We start from the raw sequence: 25593 nt of genomic DNA on the forward strand, positions 1-25593 counted from the left end.
TTTTCCAGTTTGAGAATTTACTAGACAATATTTCTAATGCCATTCCTATGATGTCTGTCTGTGGCTGCTGTAAATATTGTAAATATGTGCATAAGGGGGACTCAGTTAATATTCAGCAGCAATCTATTGTTACTAGGTGGAAAATTCAACTGTAACACCTCAGGTATAGACTATTTAGCTGTGTACCAAAAATGTTCTGCGTTCTATGTTGGCAAAACAAGAGACAAAACTAAAGGAACATATATATGAGCATTTATATGATATCAAAAACAAAAGAAATACTAATGCTCTGTATAAACACATTGAATTAAACCCAGTACATACTCTGTGGAATAAGTGATATGTTCCCCAAGAGGAGGTCCTAGGAGTCTGTTAGAAAAGAGGCAACTCTGGTGCATCTTTTTCTTAATGCTTCTACACCACCGGGCTTAAATGAGATGTCTATAGCAGCTTGCTTACTTAAATTAATGACTAATTATAGATAAATATAATTATATGCTCATTTGTAACAGGAAGATAAATTTACTATGAACATGCATTTATAGTCATTTATTTATTCACCTAGGGTACTATTGTATTGTTTTAAGTTTTTAATTGAACATACAACTTGAAGTTGCTTAGTTAAACTTGTTTATGCATGCATTCTGATGAAGTCCAACAATATCTGGGGAAGAAAGTGCTTTATAAATATACATTTTAAATAGTTGGATCTTTGTGACTTTTGTGGCTTTTTTAGCTTTTTATTCTGTTTAGTGTGTTTATTTGTACTAATGTGCATTTTATTTTATAAAATCTCTTTCCATAACTCTACCACTACACAAGACATCTCAGACTGTCAGCAAACACAAAGGCACAAAGGCACACTATATCTATCCCCTTACCATAATCCTAAAGTACTCCTACTCGCACACACACACACTAACTCCATCCCCCTACCTAACCCTTACCATAACCCTAACCCTAAAACACTCAAACTCACACATGAACTAAACCTTATTACCTAACTCTTACCCTAACCCGAAAACACTCAAACTCCCACATGCACTAAATGTATCTGCTTACCTAACCCTAAAACACATACACACTTGCACACAAACTCACAACCCCACCACTTATCTTTGTTGACCAACCAGAAGTTACTCACACAGCTGGCCCTTCACTCAAAACTTACAGCAGTTCACTTGCATCACACAAACTCATGTCAATCAAGTATATATTCAGAAAAGAGACCATTTCTGTCACTATAAAGATGTCACCACCAAAAAAAAAAAACATATGGCATTGGCAACATGGTCAGCCTGCATTTAGTTTTTTAAAGTAGATTGCAATTCTTAGGTATAGCCTCTGTCTGAGGGTCAAAATATAATCCCTTGAAACAAACATTTGGCATGCTGTATTAAATAATAGAGATATTGCTTAATATGTGTGAGCATGAAATGCAAGCATACGCAGCCTCATTGGTGTGACTGTTACACAAGTTGCAGTATATGCAGATTCTTTAAGGGGTAGGTATATGTTTGTTTTCAAGGATTGGCATACAGTACATAGCCAAAACCATTTTTAAAGTTATCACATTACTGTCATAAGAAATAACGTTAGCAATCTTAAATAGAGAAACATTACAATACAAGAAAATAAAGATATGTAGACATCTTTATATTTCAAATAACCAGTAAAGTGCAGTTTGTGGCTCAGCATCATGCCAAATTCTCCTGTAAATTCTGACATAATTACAGACTAATTCAGTTAAGTATCCTGCATGGTTATTAGACTTTTCAGTGTTGAACCATTTGGATAAAACACAGATGACATACTTTCTGATTCACAATCTCTGTTAGTGACATAATCTATAACTCTAATAAAAAAAATGTTTCTAAAATGGTGATATTTTCTGATAGTCATAAGCATTGTAGCAAATAGAGCAGCATTAATATCTACTGACACACATTAAATATATAGAAACTGACCTTTTCTTGTGATTAGCGTATGCAATATATTTTATAATGATGAGCATTCAAGTATCTTACCCTTGCCATTTTGTAAAGAAAATATGAAGCTTTAACATAGATATGAACAGAAACAAAAAGGGTCAAATTAAGTCAGAGTGACCATTAGAAACTGACAAACTGCAACATTTCTAAAATTCTAAAACATTAATTCAAAAACAAATGTATATTTAGATATTCTGTTCAGAGTATGAAAAGCTACCAGGCCAGGCTATTCATAAGTTTAATGTGCATTTCCAGAAATGCATTCTGTGTACTATGTTTGGTGCACCACATCAGTACTACAGGTCATATACAGTGATCACAGTACTGGTATGCAACATACAAAAGGAATGTCTTTTTTATAAATAGTGCACGAGTGAGCACATTACACAGTGGCACACTATGTGCTCCAGGGCTAAGAACATTTTTGATCATCATGCTGTACTGAAGTTGAGCAGAGAAGAGCTATTTATGGAGGTATGATCTGATTTATCTACCTTACTATACGCTTGATCTTAGCCAAGAGGTTGCTCTCTGATTCTCTGTGCTCTGTGACTAATATTGCTATTTTTAATTTTCAGTTAACACTGCCTGACAAATAACCTTAAGCTCTTACTTACAGCTCTGCTGCCTTGTCTCCTACACTGTGACTGACAGTCCCTACCAAGACCATGACTTGGGACATGAATCTACCCATCCCTGTTCCTGACCACTGTGTAAAAAATCTGCAGCACACATCTGCAGTTCTTAACACTGCTATTGCCTGTCAGGCACATAAATTAGTTTTGATTCAAACTACTTTTCCAGTTTCCATTACACTTTAACATTTACCCATGCAGTACATCAGCACCGTTTTCTTAAACAAGTCTGAACTGCAAGCATTATAACCTTATTTATATGCATACTGCTGGAATAAACCATTCCATAATACAAACATGTAGTCTACTAAAACACATGGTCATAAAACTCTAATTATTAACACTACTAATAAACATTCCCATAACAAAATGCAAAAAGACTGTGTGTGTGTGTGTGTGTGTGTGTGTGTGTGTGTGTGTGTGTGTGTGTGTGTGTGTGTGTGTGTGTGTGTCTGTGTGTCTGTGCACATGTATGTGTGTGAGTTTGAATAAGAGTATAAATAAGTCTTATGTTCACATTGCTTCTGTATATTCAAAACAGCTGAGGATGTCTTTCACTGGCTAACAAGGAACATAAGGAATGTAAGAACCAAAAAAAAAATTACCAGTAACTAAACCAAAGACTGGGGGAGTGCTGACCCTTCACATATGACAAAGTATACATCCAGGAGCAATAAAAAGATATTTATATATATATATATATATATATATATATATATATATATATATATATATATATCTCTAACAACCATGCGTGAGTCTAAAACAAGCACACATGACTCCATAGATTGGCGTCTTTGTTCTGCAGTCTACAAAGTAATCTCAGCTGATACTCCCACTGCATGTATAACTGATTTCATGCAAACTTTCTTCACCAAACTTGCAACCTTTACATTGATTTGTACAACCTCGTTTGACAATAATTGGCATTTCATTGATAGTGGTCTCTGCAGATTAGGTTGCACATCAAGTTCTCTCCATCACTATTGCAATTCTAGACACCGTGACACTCTGAAATTTCTTCAGATTCAAAAGTCCTGCCTGGTATTGGTGGTCTGATGATATAAAAAAAAATGATTATTCATATTGTGAAAATTCTACCTTAAGAACACTTCTAACTCCATTGACCTGGCCTTTTGTGGACTGCTTAATAAAACAAAACATCTTATAGGAGAAAAACTCTCCTTAAAACAAGCATATCAGCACGATGTAGATGACCATCAGTTGGTTAGATCATCTACGCTTATACCGTAGTTTCTTGGTATAACAACTCCATTTAGTAGGTGATTGTGTTATCTTTGCTGAAGGCATGCATGAAGGTAATTCCACTGATAGTATGTGCTTCAGTCTTGCAGCTTCCCAAAGACAGATGCAGAGAGGCTTTACACTGTCAGCTATCTCTTTTACTCCGAGGTACAGCAGCCTCAGACTAAGAATAATAAAATAAGGGAGTTTTGGGTTGAGGGGGTGATGCTTGCTTCCTGAAAAAAAATGCCACTAGCTTGAGTACATATGTTCTAAGTCTCTGTGTGTACATAAGCTTGTGCAATATGAGTTTGTGGTGTTAAGCTTTTGTGATACAAGCTCAGATGAATCAGGGAGACATAATCAAACCCAGCAAGAGACTGCTGGTAGTGATCCATGTAGGTACAAAATCACACATTTCTCAGTGCCACAGGAAGGCAGCACCACAGTAGCTGGTCTTTAAACTTCAGATAGTTCATATGTGACAGTGTAATATATAATGGTAACAATAATACTAGTTATTATTACCACATAGTTTCACTTTAAAATTATATGCAGAGTTTAACAAAATGTAACTTAAAAACATCTACTTTAATATCTGATAATCCCCCCTTATTTCTTTTTAAAAACTGCTAAAATAATTAACTAAAACTTTAGTTAAGGACGTAAGCTTTGGCTGGTTAAGACCTGTATGCTATAATTTGAACATATAAGTGAAGCTAAGTAACTTTTATCTGCACTTTTATCAAATAATACACAATTTAAAGTAATTTGTTTGTGTTGCATTAAGGAATAGCTAGCTGGAAGCTGTGACTGTGTTTTTAAAGTAATTTGTTTGTGTTGCATTAAGGAATAGCTAGCTGGAAGCTGTGACTGTGTTTTTCAGAAGGGTCCCGCCCACCTTCCCTGTTTTTGTGTTGGTGTTAATCTTGGTGGCTTTGAAACTGCCCGCCCCTCTTGTAAATTTACACTTGGATACTCCTCCTGGGCCCATCTCATCTGCTCACTAAAAAAACAAAAAAAAAAAAAAAAGAATTTATCTGCTTTTACTGTATTTGTGTTTCTTCCTACTTTATTTTGCTTTTGCATCATCTTAAAAGTACTCAATTGTATTTATTACTGCTTGGTGTAACTCACTCTAAGCCTTTTAGTTTAAGCACTTGGGCTTCAGACCAGTTGTTTTACATTAAGAGGGTTTTGTGGTCTGCACTGTAGTGGCAGGACAGGTAGCTTACATCCTTCTAAGTTGGGAACTGCTGATTGAGGGCTCAGTGTTTGTTATTCTAAAAGTGTATTAATTCTGGTTTAAGCACTTGGGCTTCAGGCCAGTTATTTTACATTAAGAGGGTTCGTGGTCTGCACTCTTGAGGGAGGAGAGGCTGGACTCTGCCCTTCTGAGCTGGGAATTTCTGGTTAAAGGCTTATAGTGCCTGCATATTTGAACTGCTTCTTACTGAAATTGGTACACCTTGTTTGCTGTAGCATAGACTAGATCCAGGCCTGCTGAATCTAGCTTTGTTTGTATAACTTGAGCACTAATCCAGGCATTCTTTAAAGTACTTAATTGTATTTATTACTGCTTGGTAGTAACTTGATTAAATAAGTCTTTTGGATTAAGCACTTGGGCTCAGACCAGTTGTTTTACATTAGGAAGGTTTGTGGCCTGCACTGTGGTGGCAGGACAGGTAGCGTACATCCTTCTAAGTTGGGAACTGCTGATTGAGGGCTCACTGTCTGTTATTCTAAAAGTGTATTAGTTCTGGTTTAAGCACTTGGGCTTCAGGCCAGTTATTTTACATTAAGAAGGTTTGTGGTCTGCACTCTTGTTGGAGGAGAGGCTGGACTCTGCCCTTCTGAGCTGGGAATTTCTGGTTAAAGGCTTATAGTGCCTGCATATTTGAACTGTTTCTTACTGAAATTGGTACACCTTGTTTGCTGTAGCATAGACTAGACCTGGGCCTGCTGAATCTAGCTTTGTTTGTATGCTTGTTTGCTTGTTATTTCCCTGAAATGCTAAGTCTACCTAAAACACGGCTTTTCAGCTCTTCTGTGGATCCCTAGTGATATCTGCATTGCTTACTGTACTTATTTCCTTGTTTCACTTGAAAGAAAGTTACTGTTTGTCATTTTTGCATTTAAATTACCTGTAACACATTGCATTTAAGTTACCTGGCACTTGCTCACTAAAGCAATTATATAAGTCAGCACTAAAAAATTTAAAGCACTACACCCTCACAAACTCCCTTTGAGTGCCTTGTTCCCCATTGGCCCTTTTTTTCAATTATAAAGGAATTCCCAATACTATTCCAGCATGTCCAAAGGTCAGTTGTCAATCTCCTCTCCGGTCCAGCTGGTGAATCTGGGAATCTTGAGGCAATGTTACAACTGCCTCATGTACACAGACAACCCTCTCCTCCTCCCAACAAATTCCAACACATGTGAGAGATGCAACCATATAGCCAAACTGGAGGCTAAGCTCTCTCAACTCAGTACTGGTGTAACCAGTCAGGAGGAGAAGGAAACCACACTCACTACAATTCCAGTCTCACATAGACCTACCACGACAGCAAACCAAACACATAAACACACAAAACATACTCGGAGGCTCTAAATAAAAATCTGCCTAAGCAGCAGAGACCTCCAAAGCAGACACCCAAGCAACCACTACCCCAAAACAAAACACGTGCAACACATAGCTCACAAAGCCAGTGTGCCAAACAGTCACAGTCCTTAAGGCTAAACAACACACCTGATACACTTGTAATAGGTGACTCTATCGTCAGGCACACTGACGTCCCGCTCACCAGGCTGAACAAGGAGAAGGTCACTGTGAGCTGCCTGTCAGGTGCTAGGATCCGCCACATATCACAAGCACTCAGGTCACTCCAAGGCAAGTACAAATATGACTCGGTCATTGTCCATGCTGGTGTGAATGACCTGAGATGTACCTCCCTGGACTACATGAAAAGAGACATAGAGGAGCTCTCTGAGCATGTAGCCCAGGCCGGTATGACCCTGACCTTGAGTAGCATCTTACCCTCACCAAGAATGATGCCACAATATGAAGACAAGATGATCAATTTCAACAACTGGCTCAAGTATTGATGTCATTCAAATGGGATCCAATGCCTGTCAGCCTGGGATGACATGCTCGACAAGCCACGATGCTTCGCTAGGGACAGTTTGCACCTGTCACCCCTGGGCTTTCGGATATTGGCAAAGGCTCTTGCTACCCCCATAATGCCTTTTTTAGGCAAGGCTCAAAAGACAAACCCACCTCCATAGGTATCACAAGGGATAAGAAACTAAGAGTAATGCTACTCAACGCCAGAAGTCTGAACCTCAAGATGCATGCACTTGAAACTCTCCTTAGCATGGAGAACATCGATATCGGTGCAGTAACAGAAACCTGGTTCAATGCTCCCGAGAGCACCCCAGCACTACCAGGTTATACCTCATATCATACATTTCGGCCCCAAAACTTGGACCGAACCAGAAAAGGAGGGGGAGTATCAATATTCGTCAAAGATACCCACACCTCCAGGTTGGTGGCACAGCACGAAGCATCAGAGACTATCTATGTGCAACTAACAGTGGGTAAAACTGCCTTCCAGTTTATAGCCTGCTACAGACCACCCTCCCAAACCAAGGAACCCCACTTGGCCTTCCTGAGAACACTGGAAAATATGAAGGTCTCTCCAAACACCATTATATTGGGCGACTTCAACTACCCAAACATAGACTGGGAGAATTACTCTAGCTCCAACACCCTAGCTCGAAGGTTCCTAGAATTTGTAAACTCAAATGCTATGAAACAACTTGCTACCATTCCCACAAGAGGGGAAAACATACTGGACCTGATCATCACCAACATGGGGACTATATGCTCCAGACCAGAAGTGTATCCCTCACTGGTAAGATCAGACTATAAACTATTCTCACTGGATATTCACATCCCGACCCCACCACCTGCCCAGAAAACCACAGTGAAAATCTTCTCTAAAGAAAATTTCACACTCCTCAAAACTGAGGTGGAATCCTTCAGAGCCCCTGGGCCTGTGGAAAATATGGCCCAGACCGCAGAATCCTTTATAAACGCATTCTATGAACACCTTCAGGAATGCATGGATCATGCAATCCCAAATAAAACCAAGACCCAATATTCCAAAGGCAGACGTCCTGTCTGGTGGACCCCAGCCATAAACAAACTATACAACAGAAGGAGGAAGCTACTACATGATAGAGCAAAATCCCAAAAAGGGAAGGCATCTCTGATCAGTGTTAGCAAAAAACTACGGGCACTCATAAAATCGTCTAAGGCCAGCTTTGAGAGAAAAATTGCACAGGACACTAAGGATAATCACAAGACTTTCTTTAGTTATGTTAGGAACCTAGGTGGGAATTCCCAGATATGCTCAGAATTGGTACAAAATGACAAAAATACACCGGACCCACAGACATTGCCAACATCCTAGCTGACAGGTTCAGCGCAAACTTCTCCCCCACCAAAAGGGCAAATATCTATCCCAGCAGAGTGCTACCCCCTGACATCTCAGATGCTCAGGTAAGAGCCGCCCTCTCCAAAGCAAAAAACACAGCATCAATGGGACCAGACAGTGTCCTGGGCTGCGTCCTACATGAACTCGAAGAAGAGCTAAACCCAAACATAAAACTACTGTTCAATCTCAGCCTTACTACAGGATATGTACCCAAAGAGTGGTGTACAGCAACAGTGGTCCCTCTCCACAAAGGTGGTGCCTCAACGGATCCTGGAAACTATCGCCCCATAAGCCTGACTAGCTTGGTCTGCAAAGCTATGGAAAGGATCATCATGGACCTCATAAATAAAGATATTGGGGACCTACAGACACTGGATCTTACCCAGTTCGGCTTTGGTAAGGGCAGATCCTGCCTCTTAAACCTGGTCAATTTCTTGAAAGTCACCAAGGCCATTGATGAGGGGAAGGTGATCCACACAGCCTACCTGGACCTCGCAAAAGCCTTCAAAACAATACCCCACTCGGGCATTATAGATAAGCTCACCAGCTTAAATATAAACCCCTGTGTCACTAGATGGGTTGCAAACTGGCTCAAGGACAGAAGCCACATGGTTAGAATTGCTGGAGCCATGTCAAACTCCAAACCAGTTACAAGTGGCATCCCACAAGGCTCAGTTCTGGGACCTCTCTTGTTCGGTATATATTTCTCGGAGGTACAGGCCAACATGGAAGGACTGTGGCTGACCAAGTTCGCAGATGACTGCAAACTGGGCGCCATAATCGACTCTCCAGCCGACACAAGCATCCTCCAAAAGGGACTCACAGAAACAGACAACTGGTGCCAGAACCATGGCCTCAAACTAAACACCAAAAAGTGTATAGTCATCCCCTTCGGCAAAAACAAAGTGCCCACAAATTACCAAATAGGTGGTAATCCATTAAGTATGGAAGAAGTAATTAGGGACCTGGGGACCCAAGTTGATAGCAATCTCTCATTTGACAACCACGTGGCCAAAGTGGTTAGAAAAACATTTTATATAGCCCACCTAATCATGAAGGGATTCACATCTAGATCAGGGGAGGTCATCATGCCTCTTTACTCATCCCTCATCAGGCCCATAATTGAGTACAATGCCCCTTTTGGGATGTACCTTACCAGACACCTGCAGCAACTAGAAAGACCCCAAAAGTACCTCACCAAGAGGATCAAAGGGCTCAAACAGATGCCATATGCTGCCCGGTTAAAGAAACTCCAGCTCTACTCAGTGGCATACCGCCTGCTCAGAGGCAATCTGTGCCTGATGTATAAAGCCATGTCCAGTTCGGAATTAATGGACATGCTGCACCTCAGAAAATCCAAATCCCATCGGGCTAAGTGCTCGAGAGACTTGAACCTCAGCACTGAAATAAATAGGACATGCTGGAGGGACAGATTCATAACCCAGAGGCTCCCTTCACTCTGGAATAAAATCCCAGTCCAGGTTAGGCAGAGTCCCTCATTGACTCTCTTCAAGAGGAATCTTGATGAGTGGATGGGGGATCATAGGTTTACCCCAGGTATCACTTCTGTGTCACTGTTAGACAGAGGCACAGTATACTAACCTCGAAAAAGGGCATAACAAAATTAATTTAAAATGGGTGGCGAAAGCCAAACACACTCTGGCTAGGCTTATAAATGCCCTAGGGCAGATAGCCTAGTATGAACCTATGAACCTATGTTCTAACTAGACAGAAAGGAGCTGTTGTCATTCTGCAGCGTAAAGGAAGCTCATCTTATGCACTAACAACTCAGCTACTGGTTCTTCTCTTTACACTCCTTCATTTTGCAAATGATGACGGTTATTGTAGTTAGACTGTTATTGTAGTTATTAACACATTTACATTCACTCTGAAGATAAATTAGCAAATAGCCAACATGAGTTTAGTAAGGAAGTTAATGTACAGCAACCCTTATATATGAGTACACAAGTATAGCCATGATATACACTTTTTAAAATATATTTATTGTGTGTAAAGAAACTTACAATAATTTATTTTTAATAACGCTGCATAGTTATCATAGGCTATATCTGGGCAGCGCAGTGGTGCAGCAATTAACGCTGTCACCTCACAGCAAGAGGTTCTCCGGTTTGACTCTTGGCTGGGGTGCCTTCTGTGCGGAGTTTGCATGTTCTCCCTGTGTTCACGTGGGTTTCCTCTGGGAACTCCAGCTTCCTCCCACAATCCAAAGACATGCATCTGGAGCATTTCTCCCCGGGCCACCACTGAAAATAGGCTCTGTCCTAGTCGGACTTTCCCAGTCAACAAATGTTAAATAAATAAATATTTTATTAAATGGCAATTTTTAGAATTGTTTTTCTCAAACTTGTCATTTCTGGTTTGATGTTTTTTTTTTGTCTGGAGATGGAGGAGGGTGGGGCAGATTCTGGAAGATGGTGTTCCACAATTCCTGGCTTTGCCTCAGCTTATATAACATATGAACTTAACAAAATCAGTGTCACATCACTGTTACTTTGTGTTTAAAGCTCTGTAGCTCTCTCTGCATTGTACTTAGATGTCCTAAAACATTCACATGACCCATGGTCATCCTGCTTCAGAAATGTTTACCCAACATTGGACTACCCACATCGTCCTTAGTATGGATTCCTAGCTCTCTGAATACCGATACACAGTTCATTAAAATAGGAATAGACACAGAGGACTAAAGCTCCGATTTTTTATTGAGCTGCTTCTCGTGTCAAGGATGGAGGTTTCATATCTTTCTACCTTCATTTGCCTACTATGTGATCTTGAGCAAGTCAGTTATCCAGACAGTGCATTGAGACAACTGAGAATTTTGGCTAGGTTCCTTAACCCTCCCCTGGACTGCATGTCTATTAACTGTCTATAAATAAAATGTGTTGCAGATTTGGAATCTGTTATTACTGCAGTATTTCAAAGAACATATGTCCCTTATCACTGACTGGTTTCCTACCTTACATTTATTACTTACCACGACATACTGTGACTCCCCAGTGATACTGAACAGGATAAAGTAGATTTTGGAGAATGAATGAATCTATATATAATGTATGTGGAATACAGCAGAGTGCGGTGCGTGATACATAAAATATCTTGTACTGCAGATTTTGGGGAGATGTTTCATGCATTTATTTATTAAAAATTGATTGCTGCATCATTTGCTTGTTTGTTCACTAGATTAGTCCCACTGGATTTGAGTCTGTTTTCAAAGGGCTGACCTAGGGGAAACATACAGGAAGAAGATTAGTGTGACAATGTTATCGAATCACAATCATAAAATGGGGGATTTCATTTCAGCTTAGCACTGAGTCTGCTGAAGGATTCAAAGACCATCATAGGAAAGTGAATAACAGACCTTTGAGTTTGCTCTCACCTCTTTCACCAGTCTCTGTGAGGCTTGTGTACCAGTGATGGCTTTCTCTATCCCCAGAATATTTTCAAAAATAGCAGTACATTACTTCAGTTTCAAAAACAGAATACAATGATCATGCCTTATTATCGCTCTTGCTGTCTTTCTCAGGAAGTAGGAATATCACTTAGAAAGCAGCTGTCTTTGCTGCTCTGTGAAGCAGGGAGGAGACATTTCTGTTGTCTCAGTTGACAGATGCAGCCAGAAGTTACAAAAGTAACAGGCCCTTTTACTGAACTACAGCATGACAAAAATGTTTTTACTAGGCTAATGGCCCTGGAGCCTTTATAGGCCTAGCCCATAGAAGTGCCCTGGCATCGTGTCGCCTGACATTAGTTCCCAGTGCCTCTATCAAGCAGAGCCACTGGAGTGATCCCTGGGGTGAACTTTCTATTTCCCATCCACTCATCAAGATTTCTCTTGAAGAGGGCCAGTGAGGTGTTCTGCTTGACATGTATGGGAAGTCTATTCCAGAGCATGGGGGAGTCTCTGGGTTATGAACCTGTCCCTCCAGCATGTTCTGTTGACTGTGGAAATGAGGTTGAGGTCTCAGGAGTGTGCGGTGCGGAGAGATTGGCATTTCTTTTGATGTAGCAGTTCTAACAGAGCTGGGTCAGACATGGCTTTGTAAGTCAAGCAGAAATTGCCTCTTAGTAGACGATATGAGACAGAGAATAGCTCGAGTTTTTTGAGTCTATCTATGTAAGACATGTGTTTAAGGCTTAGGATCCTCTTTATGAGGTACTTTTGTGGCCTTTCCAGCTGTTGCATGTATCTAGTGAGGTACATGCCAAATGGGGCATTATACTCGATGACTGGTCTAATGAAGGAATAGTAGAAAGAGATGATGACCTCTTTCTTCCTGGATGCAAAACTCTTGGTAATGAGATTTGTCACATAGAAGGACTTTCTGACCACAGTGGCAATGTGGTGTTCGAAGGAGAGGTTGCTGTCAGCCTGTGTCCCCAGATCTCTTATAACGCCTTCAGTGTTCAGTGGGCTTCCATTTATGTGGTAATTAGTGGGAAATTAGTTTTTCCCAATGGGGATGACAACGCATCTTTTGGCATTAAGCTTAAGGCCATGGTTTGGACACCAGTCATAGGTCTTTCTGTAGGATATCTACATCACTTGGGGAGTTAATAATGGATCCCAGCTTGCAGTCATCTGCAAACTTGGCCTGGACTTCTGAGAAGTAGATGCCAACAGGAGAGGACTCAGGACCAATCCCTGTAGGACTCCACTCGAGACTGGTCGGCAGTCTGACTTGGAGTCTGCTACTTTCACACTGTGGGTTCTAGCTGTGAGCCAATTTGCAACCTACCTAGTCATATAGGGGTTGATGCCTAGTTTGGTGAGTTTATCAATAATTCCTGAGTGGAAAATGGTATCAAAGGCCTTGGCCAGATCTAGGTAGGCTGTATGAACTGCCTTGCCCTCATCCACAGCTCTGGTGACTGACTCAAAGAAGTCAAGCAGGTTAAGTAGGCATGATCTACCTTTCACAGAACCAAATTGCAGTACATTACATTAATATATATATATATATATATTTTTTGTTTATGTGAGTATGTATGTGTCTGTGTGTATGTATGTATGCATTTATGGGGCATGGATGCTTTCAATTATCCCCAATGTACAGAATGTATTTAATTTTGCTTCATATTTTGATCTACTCCTTGATAACTTGTTTCTTTTTTCTGGTAAATCAGCGAGGATTGCAGTCACTAAATAATGACAGACATTTGAGTTTCAGAATTAATAGGCTTCAAAAAAAGCATCCAAATACAAATTCTGTTATTCTAGTAATTTCCTAAATATAAAAGAGCAATATCTTCTCTTGATTCTGATCCTTTGCCTTCCATTATTTTTATTTTTTCCTTGATTCTTGGGGTAAGAATTTGAAAGATATATGGGGATTTGCAGTGAGCTGCACACTGTATTTTGTCATCAGTGAGCTAACAACATGCATTCCTGTGTGACAGCTATTCCTGTCTTTATTCATTCATTCATGGGATCCAAAATTGAAATTCTGATGTGTATAGTCGCAGTAATGCCAGTAGCTGTAATTCATGGACAAGGACGAGTCCGTGTACATAAGAGGATTAGCATAAATTACTGAACATAGTCAATAAATCTGGCTTTAATTGCTGTGTATAGAAGCTGTAGGTGAATGCAAGTGACTGAGCCTATTGTCATTTGCTCAAGTTAAAAAGTCATTATCCTGGTTTTGGATAACTAGATAACTAGTGTGCATTTATTTGAAACCAGCCAGAATACATTACTGTGGCTATTTTTTTTAACACAGACATCTGAGGTGTGCACATTAAATAAGATGGTTGTAATTCATGTGTTTGGGGATTGCCTGTGATGAAAATTACTCTGTGTGTGTGTGTGTGTGTGTGTGTGTGTGTGTGTGTGTGTGTGTGTGTGTGTGTGTGTGTGTGTGTGTGTGTGTGTGTGCGGGCCTGTGTGGTATGTGAGTGAGTGTGTGTGTGTGTGTGTGTGTGTGTGTGTGTGTGTGTGTGTGTGTGTGTGTGTGTGTTTTGTTTATCTGAGATCCTGGTTATATTTGTAGCTATCTCCCTCCTGTTATGGCTCATGGTTGCACAACCTGGATCCTCTGGACTGTTAAAGTCATTCCATAGATCCTCTAGTATTTACTGCAAGCTTCATTACCACAACACATGGTTCTTTACATTAATTTATGTTTTCTTTATGTTATTCTACTTTAAGAGTAACTACAATTTTATCTGCACAATGCTCATAGTTTTACTTAATTGTTCCTCTGGTGAAGGTGCCCATCCCATTCCATCTTCTGAAATGAGGCTACAAAGCAGTACAAAATTCAGCTCTTGCTCCCCTGACTGTGCCTTATATGCCCATATATGATTGTGCCTTATATGTCCATAAATGCCTCATTACATGAATACTAGTAACTGGGGGAGCTGGCTGTCAGCTGTTCAAGTCCACACCCACAGTCAGTCTTCTATTTTTCCAAGTTGCTAGTTGACTCTAAACTTCCAGCAAAGCACATGGATGATCTGCCCTTGTATCAATAGCAGGGTGGCATAATTAAGACTGATGTCAAAGTCACTGCATACTTCTATTAAGGCCACGACACTGCAGATTATCTGGCTTACTAGAAAACAATGAAGATCTATTAATTATGCATGCAAAACTAACTGTCACATTCATTCCAGTATAACAGATCTGTAAAACCAAGACCTGCGGTCTTTTTAAGGTCAGTCCTGTATGTCTGTTCAAATTGCTTGCAGTTATCCTGGGCAAAAGATGTGCATATGCAACCTAAGGAAGTAGTATCCCACTCTGAAATTGTTACATTTTTGTTTCTATAAATTATCTAGGAAGATGGTAACATAAAGGGATAGCTCTGGCAACCTGCTAGGCCATTTAATGGAATGTTCATCTACCTTTCACCTATTCAGCTTCAAATCTGCAATGAGTAAGTACTTACCAGGAGTTGACAATGAAGTAAGAGTCTGGAGGGATTTGAACTCTCTCATCGTCATCTGGCAGTACAGTATTAGAAGCAGGAGCAGCTGGCTGTAAGGACTGCATGGCCCAAGCTTGGTTTTCTGAGGGAGAAACTTGATTAGAAAGTATCTGCACTACTCGACTCTTACAAGTTAGTTATTCAGTTCTTATCAATAACTTCATTTTGCCTGCTACAGCCTGCCAAGTGTTTCTCATTTTAAAGTCTGTCTGAAAAACAAATATACTGTTACAGGTAAGGCCAGCATAGAAGTAGCCAGCAAGTTTAAGAAATCAAACTCCACTGTTAACTCAGGTATTAATAAAAATGCCATGAAAGCTGCCCTGTCCAACATCTGTGTAGAAAGATATTAGGATGAATTCCAATTTCCTTTAAACTACCATCTCATACAATGCCAACAACATTCCATAAACATCAAGAAACATAGACATTATATACACAGTATAAGTTTATTCAGTGACTGAAAAATAAAACTGGGGTCCTGCACGTAAGTATAGGTTTAGCACTGTGATGACCTGTAGGCTTATTTATTTATTTATTGACATTTGATTACCAGGAAAGGCCGACTGGGTAGAAACCCATTTTCAGCAGAGTGCTGGGTAGAAAAGCTCCAAATTATTAAAAAACATTTTAAGAACAATAATTTTACCATTTTTACAAATAAAACAAAAACATCTGCAGTTTAAATAATTATAACAAACACTGGTTAATAGTTGATACAAGTCATATAACAATCATATAATATTTAGAGAAATGTTAGACAGTTTGTAGAGAAAGTAAAGGTAAGTTAGTATAATACAAACAGGAACTGCAATATGAAGAGAGAGGGAAAAACAGGCTCATGGTATATTTAGAGAGAGAGAAAGTTAGGGAAGTTAGAGAAGAGAATTTGATAGTGGTAAAGTAGTAAGTGAAGGAGGGAGAGTAAGGAGGTATGAAAAGGTACTTGTTCACATTTAGGGATATAGTTTATCCTAGTTTTGAGCAAGGCTAGAGCCAGATTTTAGCTAGGAAGTCTTTCAGAATGGTTTTGAAAGCTGGGAGGGGGGTATTGACCTGATGGCTACAGGTAAGGGGTTCCAGGCCTTAGCAACCTTGTATGAGTACAGATAATGCCTAGCAGATTTGCTAGGTTTGTAGACAGCTAGAAGTTTTTGGTTACTGGATAGCAATGACCAACTGGGAATATAATTTTGTAGAATGTTTTGTAGTGCTGGGCAGGAAGATGCTAAATAGTTTTTTAGGTGATAAGGAGCTGTGCATGTGTTGGTTGATGAGGCAGTTCCAACCACCTTTTTAGTGCCATAAAGTGATGGGTTTTGAAAGGAGTATTTGCTGCAAATTTAGCAACATCGTTATAGCATTGTTTAAGTTTTCATTTTTATGAAGTCTGGAGGATAGTAAGGATGGGAGTACTATAAATAAGAATTGGAAGGAGATAAGTAGTGGGAAGTGCAGTTTTAGTTGTGTCTGCGAGAACATTTTTGGCCTGTAAAGCATCTGCAATTTCTGATGAGATTTTCTTATGCAATTTTGTATATGCAGGTTGAATTTTAGATTATCATCCACTATCACCCCTAATAATTTGCTGTGAAAAGTGACTTCAATGGTTGTATTATCAAGAGAGAGGACTTTAATTTTTTTTTTCATGAGAAAGGATTTGAGGAAAAAAAGTAGTAGTTTTGGTCTTTTTTGGGTTGAGCATGAGTTGTGAGTTATGAAGCCATGTCTCATTGGCTGTTAAAGCTTCCTGAGTAGTTTTTTTGAGGTGAATCATGTTGCCGGATGTGCAAATGAGATTGGAATCATCTGTTTATTGTACTAGGGTGGCCTGTTGTATGGATATATACTGGGTGTTGATGAAAACGTTAAAGAGGAAGGGACCAAGGATAAAGCCTTGTTGTACACTAGTGGTGACTGGGATGTAAGGAGAGAGCATGGAGTGCCATTTTACTGACTGATACCTATTTGACAGGTAGCTGTTGAACCACAGAAGGGTGGCCTGAGAGAGACCTAATGAGGACATTTAAAGTAGAAGTTTACTGTGACGAACTGTATTGAAGGTTTTAGACAAGTCTAGAAATAAGTGTAAAGGACAACAACCAATAACCAAACGAAGTACAAATCCACTGGAAAATAAGCCACAGAAATATCCTTCTTAAAAAAACTTTAATGAAACAGGATTGAGCGCATTCATAAGACTGTAATACAACTTCATCAGAATCCAAACTCTAACAACCTGATTCCCTTTAAATAAGAAACATTAATCACCTGACCTAATTAATTCTTAAAGTCCTAACACATTACCCCAAGTAAATATGCATATACTAAAATTATATAATTATACCAAAAGTATATAATACTGTTTAAATCGTCTAGAAGTCTAGAAATAAGCAAGATACTACTTTGCCATTATCTCTAGCTTTATTGACAGTATATAGGTTAGAAGGGAGGGGAGTAATGTGTGACGTTTTCCAGAGAAAGGGAACATGGGATTCCTGGACTGATCTATTTATAAGGATTGAGACAGGATAAGTAATGCTATTGGCTGCTATTTTTAGGTACTCACTTGGAAAGTTATTTTAGGAAATGGAAGGATATACAAAGCTAACAGAGCTAGTAGTAGGAATAACTGTTCTTATAAAAATAATTTACAGTCCTATTTAGATATGTTACCAGTTCATGTAACACCGTACAAATTGCAGAAGGAGTCATTACTGGCCACTTTGCAGGTGCTGCGAAGAGCACTTTTGACTAACATCAAAGAGTGAAACAATACTAATTTCATGAACGTTAATAGCACTTTGACTTAGGAATGGGGTCCATTCCCATCATGGTATTAGAAACTCAAAAGACTTGGAGAAATTAAAAACTAACAGAGCTTAATATTACATTCCCAAAAGAGTTTTAATTCCCTACATTTTTACTCTGCACTGAAAGGACCCACTGATATCTTGTACCCTCTATATGATAAGACAGAATAAGATTGTAATACATTTAATGCCATTTCAGGTATGGAAGATGAACCTGGCAGCAGTAAAATGCCTTACAAGTGTCACTTTAGAATGGCATTCAGCTTAGGCCATTCCTAGATTCCCCACTTCCCATTAATATTGGAAAAGTGATATCCATCACTGTAATAAGAGAAGCAGTTTTACCAGCAAAGTATCCCTACAGACTCAAAACACTGCAACTCTGTGACTTATTAGGACTTGCAATGGCCTTACTGTTCTCTTTAACCCAATATTCAACAGTCAGTGTCTGTAAGGATACCTGTTGTCATGTAAGGCTTTGCAACAAAGTATTAAACTATCTCCTCAAGCTCCTTGCAACAATTCAGTTCAAATATAATATCATGAAAGGACTGAAGATACATGAGGTGTAGAAAATATGCAGCAATGGCTTCTGAAAGGGAGGCTTATGCATCCATGGTGCAGGTCTGGATCAATTTTACTCCAGTACTCCAAATTAATCTGTAACTATGTTATTTCAAACTGAATACAACCATCCTCTTGTCATGCTTATCACACCTAACACTAATCACTTCGGCTCTATAAAAGGGGAAGAGGAGACACAATGTCAAAATGTATGTAATTAATATGTATCTATTTGTTTACACTTTGTTGACTGGGTTAGCTCCATTAGGCCAGTAGCCTCTTTTCAAGGGAGACTTGAGGTGGTAATCATACTAACTAGGGAAAATTTGTCCAGAAGACTGAGGAACTCCTACTCTTTCTGTAGGGGGAAAGCATTGTGTGTGACGTTGCCGTCTTCCAGTTTTCTTTCCAGGTGAGAAGGTGGCCCGGAGAAACCAGAGGAGCAATGGAGGAATAAATCTTGTCTAAGGAGCTGTTAAGCAGTTCAGAATTGGTAGAATCGCCACCAAATATGGAGGCTGATGGAAAGATTGTTGAAGTGCCTGTATCAGAGGTGAAGATGAATGTAACTCTACTTGAACTAACCACAGCATGATGCTAGGGCACTTCTGTGGGCTAGCCTTGTAAAGGCTTCAGGGCCATTGGCCTAGTACACACCTATGAACCTATGTGGACCCGAGTAATGTGGTGGATGAACAGCTGATACCGAAAAGGTGTTTCAGCAGAAGCTGTTTGAAAGTGAAATGGAGAGCCAAACTGGATGTATTATTACAATCATCCAGTCCAGAGGGTTAAAAGATGATTATCTGGAGCAGTTAATAGATCAGAGTGAGACGGAGACCGGGGCAGTAGCATTGTGGAGTGAGATAATGGAGAAGACAGAAGAAGTAAAGAAAAGTGAATCAGAAGTGAAAACCTATGCGCAAACAGTTAAAGACGGAGAAGGAAAAGGAGAAGAAATGAAAGAAGTTAAGAAAAGGTATACAATTTGAATAAGTAGCAAAAAGAACAAAGGGCTTGACAGATATGAAGTCTGGGACTCACTGATTGCACCATTGGGTGTCTCTGCTAAAGAGCTTAGAACATTTATTTTGATTAATAAAGAGACTTTCTGCGATTTATTGTTTGAAAATGGGCAATATATGGAGAATGTCATAGGAAATTGTGAGTTAAAAAAAGAATGTTTATTTATCCGTGGTCAGAATATGTTATTCAATCCTTTTCAGACAAACTAAGAAATGGATAATGGTATAGTTTAGTACAGAAGTAGAGGCTGCATAAAATATATTTTAAGACTGTTTGTAAAGATGTGATGGACACTACAAAAACTGATGATGAAAGGGGACTGTGGACTGAAGGTTGGGAATGTGGTGTTATACTGAATATGGAAAATAACAATGTGAAGCATATACCAAGTGTTATAAATATGAATGGCAACAGAGGTTTTGTTAAATATAGGGGCCGGCACAAAACTTTTTTTTTTTTTGTAGAAAAGATGATCATTTGATTAGTGAATGTAACAGATGGAAATTTTTTTTAAGTGGGCAGACAGGGCATGAAGCAAAAAAAATGTAAACCGAAATGTAAAAATTGTAGTAATACAGGACATGTTTGGTTAGATTGTGAAAATGAGGAACAATAAACTGCAGAAGAGGTTATACAAAATGTTGAACAAGTAAAATATATGAGAAAATATAAATCAGAATGAGGTAGATAAGATTACAGATGTAAATGTTAAAGAAGGCAAAAATGAAGGCGAGAAAGAAAACACTGATACAAGTGGAGACAAATATGTAGACTGGCAGATAGTGAAAGGAAGAAAGAATGCTACTGGAAATAGAGTTAAAGAAAGGAAAAAATATAAAGCTATGCTAGCTAGAGATAATAAAAATGGAAAGGAGGATTTCCTCATTTTATTTTTTTTCTCTTCTCTGCTAGAAACTGAAAATATTAACTATTAATGTTAAGAGTATGAAAAATATTAAGAGGAGAGTTGGCATATTAGAATGAAGTGCATTATTAGATGCTAATGTGATTATATTGGAGATATTAGATTATGAGCAGTGGAAGAAAGAGCACAAGCAGGCAAATTATGGAAGGGAACTATTGTTTGGAATATGGGAAGGGAAATGTGTTCTGCCATATGTGTATTATGGCAAAATATTAGATGTCACAATAGTGGGATTAGGTGCATCAATATAATAAATTTAAAATGGAAGAATAATGTTTTCAGAATTGTAATCTTATATACATATATTATCAAGAAAGAGAGAAGAAATGTTTAGAAAGTTATTAAATTATGTAGGTGTACACATGAATATTATAACAGCAGGAGATTTCAATTGTAATTTAAGAATGAACAAAAATGATATGATATTGAAATAGTTAATGAAATCATGAAATATGGAAAATTATATGTATGAGAGTATAGTCATTAGACTTATAAGAGAAATGAGAGTATGACTGAAATTGACTATTTTCTGATATTGGAAAGGAAGATTATATAAAAATAGGAAAAGGAATTAAAAGATTAGCCAAAAAAGAACTAGAAAAAGATAACATGAAAGTAATATATACATTATGGTAGAATCATAAAGATAGAGAATTTTATGAAAATTGGACTGCATAATGGATTAGTTTTAAAGAAAAATATAAAGTATATTTTTGAGAATGTATCGACAATATGAGAAAGAAAAAAAATAATGCATATAAGATATTAACCCAAGAAATATTTGAAGATATAGTAAAGAAAGAGAAAATATTCTATGTGAAAGAAAGCAAAATATATGAAAAGAATCAAATAAAGATCAATAAATTGTTATGTAAACAAAATATTGTTTACAAGGGGAATAAAGAAGAAGTAGCACCTTATTTAAGTAAAGTAGTTAAAAAAGAAAACAATATAAGAGAACTAAAGAATAAAGAAGGAATTCAAGTAAGAACACAGAAAGTATAAAATAAATTATTAAGGAATATGTATCTGATTTATACATCAAAAAAGAAATAAACAAAAGAAAACGTGAAACAAGCAAATTAAATATGGAGGATATTATATATCTAGAGAAAATCATAAATATTGAAGAATTAAATGAAGTTTTGAAAGACATAAACATGAATAAATCAACAGGTTTAGATGATATTGAATATAATATGTATAATGATATACCTCCAGATTTAATAAAATCTGGGCAGGCATAGTGCAGAGCCTACACTGATGTTACCATGTCTGCGTATGCGGTTCCCCCTCGGTAGTGCACCATGCATATTAATGATGGTGCTTTGCCGAGGGAGAGCCATGGAACACGGTTTTTGAATCAGTGTAGAGAGTGTGTTACTAATTGTGTCCACAGATGAGTAACACACCCCCTGCACTGTCCAAGTTCAATATATCAGTGTATTTAATTATTTTTTTTTCAAGTTTGCATGGCGTGGCAAAGAGCATAGCAATTGACATATGCCAGGCATCTAAAAATAGAAGCTAGATGTATTTAATTTTTGATTCAAAGGTTAAGTTTAAGTCTAGCTTAGTGGGTTTGCTTGGCACGGTGCTTAGCAGTGCTTAAACCTGGCTCACCGGTATATGAAAAAGTATAGCAGCATTCCACATATCCACATAGCCAAGTGGGCAGAGTTACGGCCTTATGTGCAGTATGTGTGGGGTTTGAATACATGAAAGGGTAATTAAGCAATTATTTTCTAAATATCAATTTTGATAATTATTTTGAAATCATGATCTGCTGTGCTAAGTTAAGCTCTGCTAAGCCTTTTCAAGCCATGCTAAGCACTGCTTAAACAATCTTTGTTTAGGCACTGCCTGGCAGTGCTTGGCACTGCTTGGCTGTGCTGTGCTGGTTTGTGCACTGCTAAGCCCCACCAAGCATTGCCAGTTTAAGCTCTGCTCAGTTGAGCTGAGCTGGTTTGCAAAGTGCTAAGTGATGTGCCACATTTTTTAAATATTGCCCAATGGCATTAAAGGGCAGGAAAACAGGCTATATTAAGCACAATAGGTGGGAATACAGCAGAACAAATTAGAGCTTGAACTGTGCAGTAACTATGGCTGGTGTTGGAGAGGGTGTGCACTTCCGGGTGCAGGAGTGAGGCATTCTGGAGTCCAGGGTCATGGTTGGACTCCTGGTGAAAGACCATGATGACCAGCTGCTGCAGGGGCAGTTCCAGAACTCCGAGTGCAAGGTGGAGGCCTGGAACCAGCTGGCATGTGATCTCACTAGTGCTACGCATATCCCACACAGTTGAGCAGGTCTGTCACCACTATGATGACCTGAAGCATCGGAAGGGGGATCTTCTGGACACCTTGGTCTGGGAAGCTCAGGCTGGGAATGCCCCACAAATTTGTAAGTACTGTTACCATTGTTTTATCAACACCTAATCTGAATGTTTGATAGACAGGTATGCATAATGATGTGCTTCTCTCCCTATTGCTGCAGAGGAGAGAGCTCACAACCTAGAGGCACATGCTGGGCGCTTGGCCATGTTGCGCCATGAGTGTGATGAGTACAGATTAATTTGCAATCTATAGTCAAATAAGCAAGAAATAATAAAGCATTAACTACTAATAGATATTTACAGTAAAGATTTATGTATTGCAATGAATGTGGATGTAGACCTGTACTGCAATAAGTGATTACTGCCAACTATAGTGCAATAAACAGGGATGATTAAAACATTAACTCTGATAAAATAACTGAAATAAAGTTTCTACTGCAATAATTGTGGAATTACAGCTACATTGCAACACCTGCATTACATCAACTGTTGTGCAATACAGACTTGAAACTATACCATTAACTGCATGAAGGTACCCCTAATAAAGCTGTGTTGTGCAATGTGTGTGTCATTAGGGCTGTTTTTCATGAAATCAATTATGGCAACTGCTCTGAAATAAAAACACAAAAAAATACCACTACCTGCCTCAAGGTATAGCTAATAAAGAGTGTTATGCAAGAACAGTAGATTTAGAGCTGTACTTCAAGAAATTCATTATGACATCTGTTCTGCAATAACATCTGAAGCAATAGCATTAACACTCAAGGTATATTGTGTATAATCAGGATTGTCTTGTGTTAACCACTGCATTTCAGCTATATGCATTCAGGCTTCAATGTACTGTGCTGCAGGAAAGTATGACAGTGTAATAGCTGTAGACTGCAAATATACTATCTGCAACTGTATATGGGCGAGGTAGCCAACCCAATAATCTGATACATTTTGTAGACTTCACAGATATTTCCACCCAACAGTATATTGTGTATACCTGCATTCTGTGTAGTAATGTATAGTTTACCTAGTATCTCTGTCATGCATAAATCTCATGCATGTGTGTTTAACTGTCAATGCAGTCTGTTATAAAACTGTACTACTATTACCAGGTCATATTTTGTTTCCAAGTGAGCTCTAGACAAATGTCAGTCAGCAATCAGCAGTGGCTCAGTAGCTCAGTTTGTTAAATGCTAAGTCTGACATACATTTTGCCACACAAAGACCAGGGTTCAAATCCAGTGCCATGTAGTAATAAATATTACTGAATCAGTTACTTATTGATGACATATATTCTCTCCACAGCAAATACAGGTAAATGGGTGAAGTAGCCCTTATTATGAGTAAATAATTTGTGTGTTCAGATGTAACAGACTGTTAAGAGCATTGACCAGGAATGTGATAAGACTTCGTAAGATAAAGGCGAAAAGTACAATAATAATGAAAGAAAATAAAATGTGTAATCTCGGTATGGCTGTATGCCTGGAGTGTCTGTGAAAGTTTACTGAAGTTCTATCCCCATGCCTGCCAAGCAAGCCATGATAGTTGTTTACTGTCTGTACTGTACACATACATGTCTCTCAAGTGTCACTCTGTCACGGAATGTAATTGCCTCTATCGCAGATGTATCATCGACATGATTATGTTAATAGCACAGTAACACTACATCAGTCCACAGTACACCTTGGTAATTATATAGGTCCACCTGATGTGTAAGTGTTCTCTGTAGTTGTGTACCTAAAGGTGTTACTACTTGGCCCATACTATCCCATGCGGATAGCTTGAGAGGTATGTACGTGCTACAGCAGCTATAGGGCACTGTTATACATAAAGGAAGGACAGACCTGCAGAGTATATAGCAGCACTGTTATAAACTACATAGCCTATGCTGGTATTAATGGACTGTATTTCTTTGTTATTCATTGGTTATGGTTTACTATTAACAAATATTGTTCTCTAAACATTATTTTGGGGCATGTGTTTTATTATTATGCATTACAATGGTTGCATATTAATATATCTTGTTGAGTTACCTATCCTGTTGGCCTTAAGCAGTAACTGTTACTGGCATGCTGTTAATATACTGACTGTCATGTTATTTATTGTTGTGTTTCATATAAAATGCCTTGAAATGTTACTGGGTTATTTCCAATGTTCTGGCATGCTGTTATAACTAACAAAATTTTTTTGTACACAATGAACCTATACACGTTGCTATACCTGTATCGCCACAGCACAACGGGATAGGTCAGTTCCTGCTGATCCGCCTATCCCACCTCAGCCGGCCATGACACCGGGTACACACACATCTGGGACCCAGAACAGCGGTGCCCCCTCTTCTGGCCTTGCACCACCCTCAGATGGAACTTCCTCAGGGGACGGTGCCCCCCCTGAGAGCGGTGACGTGGGGATGGTAGTCACCCAAGATCAACTACTGACCATGGTGAGCAGGATTGTGAATAGGTGCTATGAACAACCTGGTGGGTCCTGATGGCCCTGGTGCCCAGCCTCCAGCACAGCCACCTTCGGGGCAGTGAAGGAGCAGTGTTGACTGTCCATGGGTGGGGATCTCAGTCATGCTGCTGCTGTCTGGAGACACATGCACCTCTGATTCCACACCACCC

General features: G+C 38.9%; 1 protein-coding gene across 1 annotated transcript in view; it reads right to left on the reverse strand.

Annotated features, from left to right (window-relative positions):
- Positions 1-25593, reverse strand: part of LOC122802004 — a 360864-nt gene that overhangs the window by 63862 nt on the left and 271409 nt on the right. The window contains exon 4 of the mRNA XM_044071752.1: positions 15279-15399. Within this exon, the coding sequence (XP_043927687.1) occupies positions 15279-15399 (121 nt within the window). The remainder of the gene's footprint in view (positions 1-15278; positions 15400-25593) is intronic.

Source organism: Protopterus annectens, chromosome 5.part0, assembly GCF_019279795.1.
Source record: "Protopterus annectens isolate FY-2018-M chromosome 5.part0, PAN1.0, whole genome shotgun sequence".
Lineage (NCBI taxonomy): Eukaryota > Metazoa > Chordata > Ceratodontiformes > Protopteridae > Protopterus > Protopterus annectens.